The sequence below is a fragment of the Astyanax mexicanus genome, chromosome 17 (assembly GCF_023375975.1).
Source record: "Astyanax mexicanus isolate ESR-SI-001 chromosome 17, AstMex3_surface, whole genome shotgun sequence".
Taxonomy (NCBI): Eukaryota; Metazoa; Chordata; class Actinopteri; order Characiformes; family Acestrorhamphidae; genus Astyanax; species Astyanax mexicanus.
Genome location: NC_064424.1, coordinates 10,329,484 through 10,347,445, shown reverse-complemented (window position 1 = coordinate 10,347,445; position 17,962 = coordinate 10,329,484). Strand labels below are relative to the sequence as shown.

Here is a 17,962-nt window from a genome sequence, read left to right as displayed (position 1 = left end):
CAAAACCATTCAGGTAAGAACATCTCTATAGAATGTTTAAACCAACCATTTAGGCAACTATAACACAAGAATACAAAGCTATTGTGCTCTATTTTTATGCATACCTCAAGCTTGGCAAATCGGTCTGACCGATAGCAAGCCAACTCTGCATTGATCAGCTTGGTCAGCAGAAAGTCTCGAAATTCTGGACCCTGTGGATGGACACAGTGAGACAGCAAATACAGCGACAAGGTAAACAGCATTCAGAAGCGGTGCTAGCATAAAATCCTCAGAACAGCTGAGTATGCGTCTTTATTTACCTTTTTGAAAACTGGAGGGTTTGGGAGGGGCGGGCCAAATTGCGGCACATCGTCTCGCGCTGTGACAGACACCTGTAATCCACATTTAGCCAACAGACAGATTTAATGTCAAGCCATCATTCAGACTGTGTACACTCTTAAAAAAGAGAGGGACGATATGAGTACTTTTTTGTACTCAAAGGTACACTCTTCATAACTGTACCCTCAAAGGTACAATACTGGTCTTTACAGGGTCAGATTTGTTTCCTCTGAAGTACAAAGTCATTTCTAACAGCAATAAGTACAAATTTGTACCATTTAACCAGCCAAAGGGTACATTCAGTATTCTGTATCACTGCACTGATAAACAATATATATTTTAATTGCACATTTTTTATTTGAAAGCCAGACAATTTTGGATCATCAAGTTTTTGAGCCATATTTAGTTGATGATAATGTTTATAATCTTTATAATCTTTACTGGCACAAAAACCATGGGTACAAAAAAGGGCTTTCACTGAAAGGTACTTTTTTGTACCTCAATATAAGGTACAGCCCCAGCAACAAGCTTTGTACTCTTTTAAGTACAAATCTGTACTTACTTTTCTTAGTGTGTATGGAAGTTGTTACATTCGCTACAGTAAACAGTAAAATCCAGAGTGTTAAAAATAAACATTTTCTGATGTCCTGAGAAGTATTCTAACAAAGCTCTGTGGTAAAAAAAAAAAAACATCCACAGAGTTGGTGCTGTTTTTTAAGATTTTACTCTCCACAGTGTATTCTGTCTCAAAGGCTCTGCCTCTTTATTTTGCTTCGCTCTCAGCATGCTCTGAGGCAGCCCTTCTTCATTGTTTTTTTTTTGTTTTTTTTTAAAGGGAAATTATGTTGCTTGTGGAGCGGAGGAGGTGTTTATGTGTTATATGTGTTTGTTTAGATCTTGGTATAGGGCTGGAAGGTGGATAAAAATCTCCACCAGAGAGGTGGGGTATTATAAGACAACCACTGCTTGCACTCCTATTCTAAATAAAGCTGGCTCTAAATAGCTTATTTATTATGGGGATATTATACAGTACTGTGCAAATGTTTTAGGCACCTGTGGGAATTTCAGTAAAGAATAAGCTTCTTATCTGTGAAACACTGTAAAACACCAGCATTACAATAAGTACAAACAGCAATTTTACAAAAAGCAGAGCTTTTACAGCCCTGTTTTCCTTAAAACATCTCCTAATCTCTCCTTCTCATCTGAGTTTAATAGAGTTATTTCTAGTTCTCGTCATATAAATTAACACCTGGTTTGGTAAATTGGTAAATGTGGTAAATCAGGTGAGCTGCTGATGGAACTGAACATAATGTACACATGCTGGCTGAGGAGCATCCAGGAGAAATCTGGAATCTCTACACTTTATTCTTCAGCTTGGCTCACAGCATATAACATACTTAGTTAAAAAAGAATTCCTTGTTACGTTTTACTGTATAGATGTTTATTAGCATCTGTTCAAATCATATGTGGTACTTTTTGTTTTCTTAGATAAAAACACTCATATTGCTGAGATAAATGAATTAGAGTAATTTGCTTTGGTGCCTAAAACTTTTGCACAGTACTGTATGTGTTTCATAATCTCCTAATTGTAACTAAATTTACCTTATTTTAACTTTGGAAATGATACTCTGCTTTATCATTTTGGAAATGTAATATGGTATAACTCAACACATGATTTAGTAATAATAATATACGAAAGTAATTTAAACTTAATGAGAACGGTTATAAAATAAAAAAACACTATTGTGTTATTTTAAATAAAAAGTTTTGAGAGTCAAAAAAGTTAAAATTTGTTAACACTGATGAGTTAATACAGTTAATGGAGTTAATACATGAATCCATATGGTGGTGAATTAACTCTGTAGTGAGTTGGACCATATGTTGGAGTTCTTTTAAAACTGCCAATGTAACCAATATATTCTTATTTAAATTGAGCCCTGATTTAAACAGTTTTTCTACCTTGTACGTGGTGTTCTCTGTACAAGGATTCTCCACTTGAACAAGGATGTAGGCATGAAGGAAATTGGAGGCGATCATGTCGGGCACGAACGGTGTGGCCTCCTCCTGGAAAACTGCTGCCACAATGTCATTTCCTATGTGTCTCTTCCTCTGGAGCTGTGTGTGAGAATTATGATATAGCCACAGGTCATCTGAGATCATTCACATTAATATGCATGACTTTAATAAATAGCCTAATGGCTGACTGTGCAGTTAAGACAATCACAGTGTAGCGCGAGTGTTCTGAGTAGTAGCAGATGGCTAGACCTGTAGGTGTGATCCCCGAGCTCACTGCATGCTAGCTTCCATGCTAAATCTGTACCTGTTGTGTGTCTCCTTCTGTGTAGGGCAGCTTGGTAGAGACGTGGAACATCAGCTCCTGTTCTCTGAAAACAGTGTAAACCGACTGAGAGCCTGTCTGCCCATGACACACATCTAGACCACCTCGAAACCTAGCAGAGAAAGAGGGAAGAGCACTTAGTAAGAGTTTGGCTAGTTTATCATTAATAATATGCGTCAATTACAAAGGACATCATGAGAGTCCTCTTTTTTTATGTTTTGTTGCACAGAACACTAATAGAATTGTTTTCCATCAGAATATATCATAAACCAGCCAATAAAACAGTAGCTTAGCCACGCCCACTGCACTAAAAAAAAAAAAATCTGCAACTCATTTTTACTAATTCTTTGTGTGTTAGAACACTTTTTTTTGTTTAGGAATACATAGTTTAGTTAATTGGATTTATTTTAATATAGATTTAGATTTTATATTAAGATAGTAGTGTCTTATTTTGTTTGCATTACAGACAGAGAACAGCATTCATATTTTTCCATAACTGGAACATAATTCAGGTCTGAAAGGGTTAATTTATCAGAATGTATCTGGTTTTGTTTTGCCACCTTAACTGCTATAGAGCGATATGAAGTAGTCCTGTGGAAAGGCATTTGCCCCTTTTCTAAATTTCTTCTATTTTTGAATACATACATAGCATACATGCCAAAAGTCATGGGACAGCATTACGTAAATTGATCATAAAATGTTACCTCAGGGAAAGTTTGGGAATGCTCAAACCTGTAGAATTTATACAATCTTACAACTGTACAATAGTGGGTACCTGATGGATGGGATATTCTGTTTCCTAAGTTGTGCTGGCATTTACTTAATCTACAGTGTCTCATGTGTACCAGGAATACATCATTGACAGCAATTATTACCACCCACAGTGAACAGAACAGGAGGTAGTAATGATCGTGACTGGCAGTGTCTAAATAGAATTACCTATTCAAACTATACAAGTTCTTGTGTTATGACTTTTGGCATATCAATATAAACACTGAACTAAATTATGAATACCTGATAAAGATATCAAGAGGGACAGTACCTTAGAACAGTACACATAGAGACAGTGAAGTAAGATGATGGTGAGACATTAAAGTGCACAAGACCTCAGGTAAACACAGACACAAGGCCCAGACAGAAAAAAGGAAAAAGAAAATGCAGGGCAAATACAATAACCCGAAACTAAAATATGTATTTAAAATCAGTCACACTTGTTGGCCTCTCCTCTGTCTTTGCTGACTTTAGAGACTACATTTCCCATGATGCTTCCAGTAATTAACTGTTTTCTAGATCCTGGTCACGTAAGTTTTGGGATTGCTCACACCTGTTAGCCATTAAGTATTTGTATTTATACATTTTCAGTTTGTACTTTGCAAAGTATTGCCAACACATATGTTCTTGTGTAATTATCTGTTTAGCCTGCTTGTTACAGATCTCTGTTTGTTCCTGTTTTTTTCTTGTTTTTATTTGGCTAGCTTGTTGTCTTTATATTGATGCTCTTGTTTTGATACTAGCTCATGTTTCATGTTATATTTATGTTTTACTCTGCCTTGCTCATGTCTGCTTTGTTTGTTCTCAGTTTTTTGAATACCAAATGTCCTTGTATATCTGCATGTAACTGATTCATCTGTCAAGGGTCACTGAATCAAAAAAAGATGCCTTATAGATGACACCTTATGTAGTCAAGTAATAAGATGAACAAGTGTTTAAACATCAGTGTTGGGCACGTTACTTTGAAAAAGTAATTAGTTATATTTACTAACTGAGTTACTCCACTATAAAAGTTACCAGTAAAAGTAACTATTGCGTTACTTTTGTGTTAGTCGCCCCCCTAACCAACCCCCCGGCCCCCACCTTCTCAGAACGTGTTTCATAAGCCAGATGAATAGAGGGCACAACAGCAAAGACAAGTACGTGCATAGAGGTTTGTCCATGATAAATTTTTCGTTCAGGGACATAATGTTTGAAATAGTGCCGGTATTTTCATCTGGAAAAGGCTATGGGCTGTTAACACCAAGCACTATGCATGCGCTCTAAACACCCACCCACCTATTTTCTCTGATTGGCTGAAGACACAATCTTCCTATACTTTAGCCAATCATTGCTTAGGCGGTTATCTCCTCACACACACTTGCGCCTTTGTCTGTATGCGCGAAGTAAAAAAAAAGTTCATTGAGCGGCTAAAGTAACGTGCAGTAACAGGGTGTTGGAAATGGTAACGGCGTTATAGTGACAGTCGGAGTAATTAGTTAAATTACTCGTTACTGAAAAAAGTATTTCAACACCGTTATTCCCATCACTGTTTAACATGAACACTACTTCTGTTAGAGCCTTTATAGAAACTACTTTATATCAGACCATGCCTATTTTTTATTTGTAGCTGCCTGATTTTGACAGCTTTGACCTCACAATCTTGTATATTTTTAACAAAAAATATTGTACTACTATGAAAATTTGAAATTTTACTATAGAGTTACTTTATTTAGCTTAAAATGTAGCTAATATAACTCACCCCTTAAAATCCTGAAGCTCAACACAGTCTCCCAGAACTTGGAGGAATTCTGTGAAGGCTGGAGTCTCCTCACTGTTCCCGAACAGCTCCTCCTCTGAAGTCTGCACAAATCAAATAATAATAAATATAGAAGTAGGGCTTTCCCTGAAATATTTATTACTCATTATTATAATATTTAATATAAAACATTATATTATTATTAATTCATTATTACATTATTAAGTTCATAATTATTATTTTGATCTTTATGTGTAGCTGAATAAAATGCATTATTCTCACTCACCTGACCAAACTTCTGGTAAGTGACACCAAACTTGAAGGTGTTGTTAACCTCATGCTCATCATAGCTCACTATTAACTGAGAGCCCTGTGAAAAAAGTAAAAGTGTTTTTAGCTCTCATTTCCTGTTCTGTCCCAACTGAGATCATGTAATCAGATCACTGTAATATATTAGGGTTATTACAACCTGCATAATCAAATTCCATCACAGAACAAATTATAAGTCCTGTGATGGAATTTAAATTATAAGATGACCAAAGCTCTCTGTATCTAGAATATTGCTACCGCTTTAAAAATAATACCACTTCTTTTAACTTACACATAAACACAGCTAGAGGATATATAAATAATATGAATCAAAATAATGAATTTTAAGCCTACAAATAGAAAACTCTATACTGTGTAGACTTACCCTTGGGTACAAAACAGGACTGAATCTAAGGCCAACGATGTCTTCACAAAGCAACTGAAGAAACAGAGCACAACAACAAATTAAATCTGTGACTAATTTCATGCATGTCAGCTAGCTTTATTACAGTACCAGTCAAAAGTTTGGACACACGCCTTCTCAATTTATGTTTTTTCTTTATTTTTATTATTTTCTACATTATAGAGTAATATTGATGACTCAAAACTATGAAACAATGTATAGCAATTATGACAAAAAAAAAGTGTTACACAAGCCAAAAAATAAGTTCTATACTTCAGATTCTTCAAAATAGCACCTTTTGCTTTGATGTCAACTGATGAAGCCTTCATTAAGTAGAACCTGAAATGGTTCTCCAACTGTCTTAAAAGAGTTCTAGAGGTGCTGAGCCCTTGTTAACTGCTTTTCCTTCACTCTGCCATCTGGGTTGGGTTTTTATGTCAGATGTTTATGGAGGTAATTTTGTTTAATTCTTAATTACATATGTGTTCATTCATAGTATTTTTTTATGTATCTACAATGTAGTAAATAATACCAATAAAGAACAAATCTAAATCCAAATCTTAAGTCAATACAGTATGCAAGTGTAAATTTGATAAAAACTGGTTGGATAACCCTAAATTTTGCTGGAACAAATTTTCAATTAGTTTAAATTTTCAACAAATCTATATTTTTAACTTGTTAAAACAAAAACACATATCTTGAATACATGTAGAATAACTTTTACTGTATTACCTTTTTTTTCACAAAATATATACTGCAAGAAAACACTGAAGAAATTGAACACTTCAATTTTTTCATAAAATCACATGAGAAATTTCTACTCTAGTCATTTGAATCATTAAACTTCATACTGGTGTTGCGTTCTTTTTAAATATTTTGTTTGTTGAAGTGATCTTAAGTTTGAAACAAATCTAACATTTAATAAACATTTAATTTCCCCATACCTGCAGATATCTTGAATAATTTAAATACATTGCAGTACTAGCATTATAATCAAAGTAATTCATATTTTTTAGAAAATGTTTGTAGAAAAAGTCACTAAAGCCTCAGAGTTCAGTGATTAGATAAAACAGTCCTGCACGGAGGCATCATCACCTTGGCTGACTGAGGGACGCTGGGGAGCTCGGTCAGACCTGCGAGAGAAATCCTGTCATAAATAGTCCTTGATGGAGTCCTGAGAGGAGGAGAGAGCGAAATCCATAGAATTTAATGAAAAGAGGCAATCATCTCCAAACGTGTAGGACGTAATGCACTGAGACGTGTAGGACATGTCCCAGGGGTGTTATTACCTCAGTATGATGTGCAGATACTCCTGATCCTTTGTCTCCTCTTGGCGGAGGGACAGTATGAGGTTGCCATGGTTACTGGCCGTGCAGTAGAAGTTGAGGTGTTCCTGTGGAACGGTGAAGGGTGTGATAGTTTTACAGTGGTTGGTCCTGGTATTTGGTCATTCTCATCAGGAAGAGTTACTTGCTCTAACGCCTGCATTAATAGCTCAGCCTCCAGAGGCCCACAGTAAAATGAATTAGTTGACATCATATCTCCATTAAATAACATTAAATTTGCTGATGGATTATGTGCTTGCTGCATGTTACACAATGTTGCACAGGCCTCGTTAGTTAGTTTTTTTTTTCAGAGCTAAATAATCAGTGGTTGCTTGTCTGTTGATTGTCTATTGTCTGTTGGCAAGCACGAAATGATGGAGCAGTTTAATCTGTGAGAAGTGTAATCAGTGCAAAATGCTACTGATTTATGAGACACCTGAACAGGCACAGTGGGAACAAATAGAGGGGGTGTTCACAGATGTAATCAAGGCTTTATATATTTATAATAGCGTATATATTAATACGTATTATTATTATTTTCACCCAAATAACCCCCCTCCTTCCAATTAATCTTGCCCAGTTCCACCCACCAGTTAAGTCTCAACCAGCATAGCTTGTGCTCCTACCTACACACTGAAAGCAGCCACTGGTTCTGTCCAAATTGCTGCTACACTGCCACGTCATTGAACAGCTGAACGCATTGGGAAGGTAATAGTAACTGCCAATTCTGTTATGTCAGCTTATGTGTTGACTAACAATCCCACAACCTGGCATTCAGCATGTCACCAATGGGTTCATGTTTATCTGCTCCACACAAAGAGTCCTATTCTATTGGCAGCACTTTTCTACAAGATAAAACTCGAAGCTAAAAGGACATTAGACAAGGGGTGTCCACAAAAAAATTAACGTATAGCTCTGGAAAAAAATAAGAGACCTAAAAATGACGAGTTTCTTTTATTTTACCAAAAAAAGATGTTCCATCTCAAGATTTCATAACCACTAAGTATAGGTATTAGTGCTATATATTTATGTTAATATCAATAATCCGCAGCTTTTTAACCATTCTAGAGTCATCTGCAATTGTGTTCATGGGCTAGTTTCTTCAATAAAACCTCCTACAAACTCTGTATTCTTAACGCATTATGAATGCATATACAGCTCTGGAAAAAAAAGATGAGTTTCTTAAAAATAATGAAATAAAGTTTCTTTGATTTTACCAAATTGAAAACCTCTGGAATATAATTAGAAGGAAGATGGATGATTACAAGCCATCAAACCAAGCTAAACTGCTTGGTTTGGAACTTTTTGCACCAGGAGTGGCATAAAGTTATCCAAAAGCAGTGTGTAAGACTGGTGGAGGAGAACATGCCAAGATGCATGAAAACTGTGATAAAAAACAGGGTTATTCCACCAAATATTGATTTCTGAACTTTATGAATATGAATTTGTATTCTTTGCATTATTTGAGGTCTGACAGCTCTGCATCTTTTTGTTATTTCAGTCTTTTCTTATTTTCTGCAAATACATGCTCTAAATGACAATATTTTACTTGGAATTTGGGAGAAATGTTGTCCATAGTTTATAGAATAAAAAAACAATGTTCATTTTATTCAAACATATACCTATAAATAGCAAAATCAGAGAAACTGATTCAGAAACTAAAGTGTGGACCTACTGTACACACAGAGTGTGATAATCTGATGGCAGATCTTATGGATGTCTAACAAATTAATATCAGTTCTAATGTTTTTGTGTTCAAACATCCGGTTCTTACCCTGCCCAGAAAGTGCTTGCGGTAAGCTCGGATGGCGTAGTTACTCTCCAGACGGTATCCAAACTCGCCACCAGGGTTGACTCCTTCTCCATCCTCCTCGTAATAACAACCGCTCTCCCATGAGTTTGGTGTTATGGCTGGAGCTTCAGGGTCTTCTATCCAGTAACCTCCAAACTGTGGCAGGATCACCTGAGGGTACGGTGCGCCTTGCTGCAGCACCTTCAGCAGAAGGTAAGGAGTATTTACTACCTCAGTATGAGCGTAGAGGGTTATAGATACTGTATGATTCAATCAGTGTTGTGGCAATTCTGCCTTACCTGTTCTATATTTGGGTATGGAATATAGTCATCCTACATAAATAAAAAAATAAACAATATTAATATTGGTTTATTCTAAATTAAAAATTGCACACTCTTACACACTCTTACAGAATGAAACAGATACACTAACACATGCATGCACATATAAGAAAATGAATTGATGACCACAATGACAAGTTTGAGGATAAAAAAAATCATTAACAATACTTTGTTGTTATCATAGACCGTGAATGTTCACAATTGGAATGACTCTCTAATATGGCAAACCACTTTTTGCTTAAAATGACACTAGTGAAGTACTAATTCAGTTTTTACTAGTAAAAATTCAAGTTTAATATCTATGTATTGTAGCTGTTTTAGTAGAAGATCTGTAGATCTGCAAATACTGTGCATTCTGACTTAATATATTACCAAAACAACATATCATTAATGTATTCTGATCAGCCATACCATGGACCCGATCTCACACCCTGCGCAAGGTTGTAACTATGCTTGTTGCTATCTTACACTCTGAGAACACTCTATTTAAATAATTTAAAGAGCAATGGTGCTTGTAAATATATTTATGCCGATGGTTGTGGTGATCTCAAAATGAAGTGTTCAAGTGTTGAAATGACTTTGGGCGTATTGCTATCTTGACAATGTTTAACACAGGTGCGCCACAAAAAAAAACCTAGAGAGATCAACCATCAGACATTCTTCGCTATCTTGGCAGTAAATTGTCAACAGAGGCACGTGCCCGCACACATAGAAACGCAGCAGTGTATGTTTATTGCACATCATGCCTAAAATAGACCCATGATTATTTAAGAGAATTAGTACATGGTGTACTTTTCCCGTCGTTACGATAGCAAAGATACACTGACACGCCCTAAATCAAGCTGTGTTGTGCACAGTTGACAGCTGGCCTAAATATGGCTAAAATAGGGCCCAGTGTGTCACTTGTAAAAATCTGTTACAGTCACTTTTTCCACTAAAATAAATTTTAATTCCAAATATATCCACTGTAATTGTATATAAACTGTAATTTGAGGTTTTACCAGTAAAAACTACATTACAACTTGTATTGCTGGTGTAATTTTAGGCTAAATGGTTTGCGATATGTAATGGGTTTCAATGGATATGAATGATATGAGTGAAGGAACACATACTAGTCAAAGGAACACTTCAGGGCTGCATTAGTGTGTTTAATACTGTGGGAGTTTGGATTGTAGATCTTAAGTCTGGTCTCAGTCTCAAATTGGGGACAATTTCAGTCCAAATGTTTTATAATTCATCTTAATATTTCCAATAACTTGGCCTCAGTCTGGTCTCGACCACTCCGGGACAAAATCATTATCTCAGCCTTTACTCAGACTTGCTAAAAGTCTTGTCCTTGACTCAGACACAGGTCTTGGTCTTGAAACAGACTTAGTTTACTGGTCTATATTACAACTCTACTGGTCAGTTAGGAATGCTGAGGTAAGGTGTGGTACTTTTTCCCCAAACCAATTAGCAAATAGTTAATAATTAGCAATAGCATTAAAGCTAATGCATAATGCACAAGTGTAATAATGTAAACACCACTAAAGCAGTCTTGGTTCTGAAGTGTAGCCCTGGACCTGTAACTCATGCTCTGCAGACCTTCACTCTCTGTGGGACTGGCCTCATCTCATCCACTTCTGACACCTGCTATGGGTCAAGGTCAAAAGGTCAGCTTTCAAGAGGTCATGGGGCATGAAAGTCAGGATGAGAAGTTGAGCATTTTCTGAGGCTTTGAGATAATGTTCAAGATTCATGTTTGCAAAAATGTCCAAGGCAGTCTTAAAGCCATGATCACACGATTTGTATTCAACCTTTCCTTTAAAATATTTAACCATTTTTTTTTTTTATTCTTACCTCCATCTTTTCCAGGGAGTCAAAAAACTGTGCCGTCTGTGGGGAAAAAAACAGGCTGTTATATGCATCAGGTAGGTAAATACACTCACATGCTAAAATTCATGGGATAGCAGTATGTACATTGATCACAAAGTGTTATGTGGCATGTCAGTGTAGCTAGGTAGACACATACTGAGATAAACTCACCAAATCAATAAAAAACTCACCACATTGATAATTTCTTTTTCATTGTTTAGATATTAGTGCTATTACACTGACATGCCAAATTCAACTTGCTTTTTAGGTTCAGGTCCCATGACTTTTGCCATGTACCACGGAGGCTAAAGAACATTGTACTGATCTGCATATATGCATATAGAGACCCTCGCATTGAATGTGGATGTGATTTCAATTATGAGACAATTCCAGACAGATGCTGCTGGTTACTGTCATAACCACCCACTGCACTGTCCACTGTGGGTGAATAAGGAATTTTAATGTCTGCATAGCTTTATAATTGCAAATGTCTCATCCATCTGCCACAATCAGGCCTCACTCAGACTCTGATAATTCATGTGGCCTTGCTATGAGCACAGTATTCAGCCTCACTTACAAGATAAAACCTCACAACTTATACAGGTGTGAGCATTTCCAAACTATTCTCTGAGGTAACAGGTCATGACCAATTTACATACTGCTATCCCATAGGGCTGGCCCGAATAGCGTTTTTTGAGCTCCGGATATTCGGCACTGATTCGAAGCGAATATTCGAATATTCGTTTTTAAAAAAAGAGGTAAAAAAAATAAATAAAAAAAAGCAAATCACGGCCCCTTTAATCCACTGAAAAATGTTCAATTTGCTCTGACCGACGAGACATATTCACCCCGGATTTTTGTTGTTTTTATCCCCCATATTTTTTCTGTGTTTTTAGCTCAGATTTCTTTGTGTTTTCATCCCGGAATTTCTGCTGCCCCACACGCGGCTTATCCGCTGCGTAAGCAGGCTAGGAGGCTGCTGCTGCACGGTTTCTCCGCTGCGCAAGCCAGCCCAGTAAATTGCTGTTTGTGTTTTCACACTTAGGTTATTTGCTTAAAAAAACAAACAAAAAAAAAACGTTTGTTCAGGAAGTATTTTATATTCTTAAACATTGGTAATTATATTAGAGGACAGTCATTGTAAACTGTACTTGGTCTATTTCGGTTAAAGGATTGTGCAGGGTATATTACTGATTTTGTATTTTTGCACTTGGGCTATAAGCTCAATATTAAATATTTCGTTTGTTTAGAAATTATTTTATATTTTAAACCATGTTAAATTATATTAGAGTAGAGGAAAGTCATTGTTAATGACGTTATTGTACTTGGTCTATTTCGGTTTAAGCATTGTGCAGGGCATAGCCGTATTACTGATTTTGTATTTTTGCACTTGGGCTATAAGCTCAATATTAAATATTTCGTTTGCTTAGAAATTATTTGATATTTTTAAACCATTTTAAATTATATTAGATAAGAGGAAATTTGTTCAGACATCATTTTTGTAGGCCAGGCTTTTGTAACCGATTTAGCCCCTACTGTTGCCACATTACCCCTTACGTTTTATTATATAAATCAGTTTCGAAGAGCCTGCATTTTTTTTATCATGTATAATAGAGGTCTGCGCGAGACTGATTTTTAAACCCACTCTTCCACGCTCCCGCGTTTCTGTCTCGTTACCGCTCCGCAAAAAAATTGCTTCTTTTAATCCCGCGCCCGCCCGCCACATAGTGCGGTCCCGTTCCTTACCCCAGTCCAAACACCATCGGTGTGTGCGTGTGTGTGTCGGTCCATCCTGCGCGTTGAGAGTTTTCTTTAGTTTTTTTTTTTTTTTTTTACAATTATTACAGTTTTCTTAACTATTTATTAATTTGCTCCCGCATCGTCTGGATTAAACTCCCGCTCCAGCCAATAACAGTTCAGTTCTGTCCCGCGCGCAAGATATTCTTACGGGACCCGCGAAAACAGAAGTGGTTAGAGTGAGGTGGAACTCTGGAAAGGAGAAAAAAAACGAATATCCGAATACCAAAATTAAAAACCGAATACCTACTCAACGAACGAATATCCGAATACCCGAATATTCGGGTCCAGCCCTACTATCCCATAACTTTAACTCCAGAAGTTAAAATTTTGACATATTGTGAAGCTGATTGTTGTTGATAGTTGTTTTTTGCTGGTCAAAATTTAATGATGACTGGATCAGTAGAAATGTTTCAAAATAAATTGGAAGAAAAAAAATTACATTGACTTTCATTGTAAATCAAGCAAGATTTAGTTTCTTTCTTCTTTTAAAAATTCACAATTATAGGTATGAAAACAATATGGAATTTTATACGTTTCATTTTTGCAAGCAATATAAAGCAGCATTTCTCAAACTGGGGGTCCTGCAATGTGTTGTTAACAGGCCTGCAGAAAATAAAAGAGGTTGTATCTCTTCTATATATAATAATATTCAGTTATGTTCATTTATGATTTATCATTAGCAAAAGTGGTGCCTAATAAAACAAAGACAAAGAGGAATGTTGCAAAGCCTGCACTTTTGTTTTTTACTCCCTGTCCGGTGCAGAATTGGGGACCATATTGACACTTACTATCCTCTAAAGGTTTAAAAAAAAACAGTGTATTATTAAGTATTACTAAAAGAATTACAGTTAACATACTGTAAATAACTGGATTCATATACTAACCTATAAGACAGAGACAAATCCATTTTGCTTCTGGCTTGCATTTTTTTCAACAGCACTTTTTTCTTTCTGAAACTCTAAGGAGCACATCACTAAGCACAGGCTGGGCCATGGTCTACTGAGCAAGCAGGACATTACTTATGCACCTCCATAAGCTCTTTTCTCAGGGCAAAAGCCAAATGATATAACAGTAATGTCTTCATTAATAGTGTAATTTAAGGAAGAGTGAAAAGTTAATGGAGTCTAGCTGGAGAGTGTTCTGCTCCATCACACTGTCTACAGGTCAGCACTAAAAACTCCCTTAACTGGTCTTCTAAATGTTCAGCACAAAACATGCAGTAACCTTTGTAGAGCAAGAAAGACACACACACAAAAAAAAGAATAAATACACTCTGGAAAAAAAATTTTTTACCACTTAAAAAAGATGAGTTTCATAACATAATATAATATAATAAGAGGAAGATGGATGATAACAAGCATTTTTGCACCAGGAGTGGCATAAAGTTATCCAAAATCAGTGTGAAAGACTGGTGGAGGAGAACATGCCAAGATGCATGAAAATTGTGATTTAAAAAAACAGGGTTATTCCACCTAATATTTATTTCTGAACTTGAATGAATATGAACTTGTTTTCTGTGCATTATTTGAAAGGTCTGAAAGCTCTGCATTTTTTTGTTATTTCAGCCATTTTTCTACAAATAAATGCTCTAAATCCCAATATTTTATTAGAATTTTGGGAGAAATGTTGTCAGTAGTTTATAGAATAAAATAACAATGTTCATTTTACTCAAACATTTGCTTATAAATAGCAAAATCAGAGAAACTGAGTGGTCTCTTCATTTTTTCCAGAGCTGTATATCTTTCACTGGCTGCAGCTACCCAGCATGCAGTTTGTTGTGAAGGTAGTGAGTCAGCTGACCTGAAGGGCCTCTGCTTACTTACCTTCATGGAGGGTGGGGCTGTTCTTGGGGGAGAAGGTGGGCAGTCTGCCAGGGGAACATTGGAGATGGTCAGCAACTCCTGCTTCCTGCAATACATCATCATCATCATCACCATCATATACCATCTCAGCTAAAATAGCGCTGTATATTACACCAGGAGCTGTGACTGAAGCAATAAAGATGTGCACGCAGAGAATATATTTCACCTTAAAGGGACTGTTAAGTCTATTCCAAAGCTCTTTTCTTTCCCAAAGTGTCCCAAACTTGATTTTTTAGTTCTTCAGTGGCGCTACAGAGCTAATTTCTAGTAGCTAACATGTATCATGCTTCATGCAGATTGCAAAATTGAATAATCACACAACTGACCAGTGTATGAAATAGTATAATTAGTAAAATGGGTCAAGTGGTAGAAAATTACACAGAAATTGCACAGACAAGCCTGATTTAGTTGTGGTTTGCATAATGCTAACTGGTGCTTTGTAGGGTTGTAGTGCTTTTTTAATAGTCAGTCCTGAAGAAAAAAAAAATCCTTTAAATGTCCCGGTTTCCTGAAGGTAGAGGTGTGCCATATCCTGTTTTACACAATATCACCAACATTTTTGAATATAATAAAATATATTATACCCTAAAATATTGTGCCATATCACCCACCCCTAACTATCACATCAGGGTACTACTTTTTTGCTGTATTTAGCAAAAGAAAAAAAAAATCACACTATCCTCATTTCCCAATATTTATCTACTACAGACAGATTATATCTGTCTAGTATCATTTATTCTACTTGCATTATTAGTATCATGACATTCTGGATCATTGACTTCTGTTACAAATCTAATAAAATTCTTGTTTTTCAGTTAGGGGGTGTGCCATATCATATTGTATACAATAATATATTTAATTTTTAATTTTGTTGTAGTATTGTGTTTTTAAAATAATATATAAAGTAAAATATAAAATAAAATCTCGCAGTAGTATTTTAGGGCCATTTTGCCCACCTTTACTCTGTTAAATTGACTATATAGATTTTCTTCACTTGGTTATGAAGCTCCAGTGAAGCAACAGGTGCTTATTTGTGTCTGTGAGATAGGAAGAAGTTAGCCTAAGAGCCTCATTAGTACCCAGAGCATGCACTTCACTAGAGATTCACAACCATGGCTTGTGCCATTTCTCTGAATAAATGATGTTTTGGTGCTGGTTTCCCCTCCACATAAATAGTAACAGCAGGCATATGGACGCTGTTTTAATGGATGTTGTTAGATAGTTACAGATAAATGTAGGTCCTCTTTTATGGAAGGCAGTGGACATAGGTTGTATATATGTACAGCTCTGGAACAAATTAAGAGACGACTTCAGTTTTTGAATCAGTTTCTCTGATTTTGCTATTTATAGGTATTTGTTTGAGTAAAATGAACATTGTTGTTTTATTTTATAAACTACAGACAACATTTCTCCCAAATTCCAAATAAAAATATTGTCATTTAGAGCATTTATTTACAGAAAATGAGAAATGGCTGAAATAACAAAAGAAATGCAGAGCTTTCACACCAAATCAATATTTGGTGGAATAACCCTGGTTGTTTATCACATGTTCTCACTGGCATGTTGTCCTCCACCAGTCTTACACAATGCTTTTGGATAACTTTATGCCTCTACTCCTGGTGCAAAAATTCAAGCAGTTCAGCTTGGCTTGATGGCTTGTGATCATCCATCTTCCTCTTGATTATATTCCAGAGGTTTGTTAATTTGGTAAAATCAAAGAAACTCATCATTTTTACATGGTCTCTTATTTTCTTCCAGAGCTGTATATTCCCATCTGTTTGTGTTATATTCATATCACTGTTTTTCAAGCACCTTCTCTCTGTCTGATAAATACTGTGCTATATTTTAACACTGTGCATATCTTATTTTATTTGTTTCTTATTGCTGTGTTTGTAATATATTTGAGAATGATCATGTTGAATAACACATACACACAGATGACCGTCTCTTGTTGTAATTGAAAGTAAGGTAAATGTGGATTGTTTACAGACAGAATACAGAGCAGCTTTAGCTATATATGCTAAAGATGCTAAGGAAAAGGCTTGTGTTGTGTTTTGTGCATGAACTGTCCATATGGTGAACAGCTTGAGCCCTAGCTCATGAATTGGACCCACCCAAACTCTCTCTCTATCTCTCTTTCTCTCTCTCTCGTTCTCTCTTTCTCCTTCTCTCTTTCTCTGTCTGAAATGAGCTCGCTGCACTTCATCATCATAAAATTCATCAAAAAGTGATGGACCTCATTAGGCCATCTATTATCTGGACAGAGCTCTTGAGAGGGCCAGGTTTAGGCAAAGTTTTGACCTGATTTACATTCATTTACCTCATCTTTGCACCTTCACTGACATGGAACACGGTAGGGCATGAGAGGTAGGTTGTGTGTGTGTAAGTCTGTGTGTGTGTGTGTGTGCGTGTGAGAGAGAGATAGAGAGGCAGAGAGAGATAGAGAGGCAGAGAGAGATAGAGAGACACAGAGCAGGAGTCAGATGAATACGACTAAACGTGCTAAAAATACCCACCCAATCCCTCATAAGCCCTCTGTAGAGCTTATATGAATAGATTCCACAGATCCATCATTGGACATGCCTCTTGTTCTTATTAGGAAGTGGGTGCTATATCATATATTAAATTTAATATAGAGGAGAGATGCCATTAATCTACTCCCAGACTTCGGTGATGAAATATTTAGTAAACCCAAACAGAGAGTCCCACAGAGTCATTACAGATACACACACCCACCCACACATGTACATATATAAAGCCTTAAATATCAGTAAGTTTATTAAGATCGCCGTGAAAGTATGATATTAACACGCCAGCACAAGACATAAACCTTCAGTTATCCAATTTTAACAGCTTAAGCCGGCCAAAGATTTTTCCCTTAAACTCGTTCAGGCTGTGACATAATCCCCTATCTCTCATGCTCCAGAAAGATACAGATTAGGGGGAATTCAGGTTTTGACATTTTTGATTTCCTCCAACTCCATTTTGTTGCAGAGGCAATCATAGATATCTCTCTCAGCTTCATCAAACCCCAGAGATAGGCCCCAGAGCTGGGCAGGCGTGCAGACATTGCAATATACCCAGAGGAGCATCACAACACATGTTAACACT

General features: G+C 36.3%; 1 protein-coding gene across 6 annotated transcripts in view; it reads right to left on the bottom strand.

Annotated features, from left to right (window-relative positions):
• Window positions 1–17,962, bottom strand: part of rap1gap2b (RAP1 GTPase activating protein 2b) — a 75,777-nt gene that overhangs the window by 11,631 nt on the left and 46,184 nt on the right. For 3 of the 6 annotated variants that reach the window (XM_049466520.1, XM_049466522.1, XM_049466518.1), the window contains 14 exons: window positions 14,813–14,897; window positions 11,175–11,210; window positions 10,920–10,967; window positions 9,294–9,326; window positions 8,977–9,195; window positions 7,167–7,270; window positions 6,973–7,051; window positions 5,860–5,913; window positions 5,452–5,535; window positions 5,169–5,269; window positions 2,639–2,768; window positions 2,278–2,433; window positions 300–371; window positions 105–191 (listed from right to left, as the gene is read on the bottom strand). In XM_049466520.1, coding sequence (XP_049322477.1) covers window positions 105–191; window positions 300–371; window positions 2,278–2,433; window positions 2,639–2,768; window positions 5,169–5,269; window positions 5,452–5,535; window positions 5,860–5,913; window positions 6,973–7,051; window positions 7,167–7,270; window positions 8,977–9,195; window positions 9,294–9,326; window positions 10,920–10,967; window positions 11,175–11,210; window positions 14,813–14,897 — 1,288 coding nt within the window. The remainder of the gene's footprint in view (window positions 1–104; window positions 192–299; window positions 372–2,277; window positions 2,434–2,638; window positions 2,769–5,168; window positions 5,270–5,451; window positions 5,536–5,859; window positions 5,914–6,972; window positions 7,052–7,166; window positions 7,271–8,976; window positions 9,196–9,293; window positions 9,327–10,919; window positions 10,968–11,174; window positions 11,211–14,812; window positions 14,898–17,962) is intronic. The other 3 variants (XM_049466521.1, XM_049466519.1, XM_022676079.2) reach the window with 2 other exon arrangements.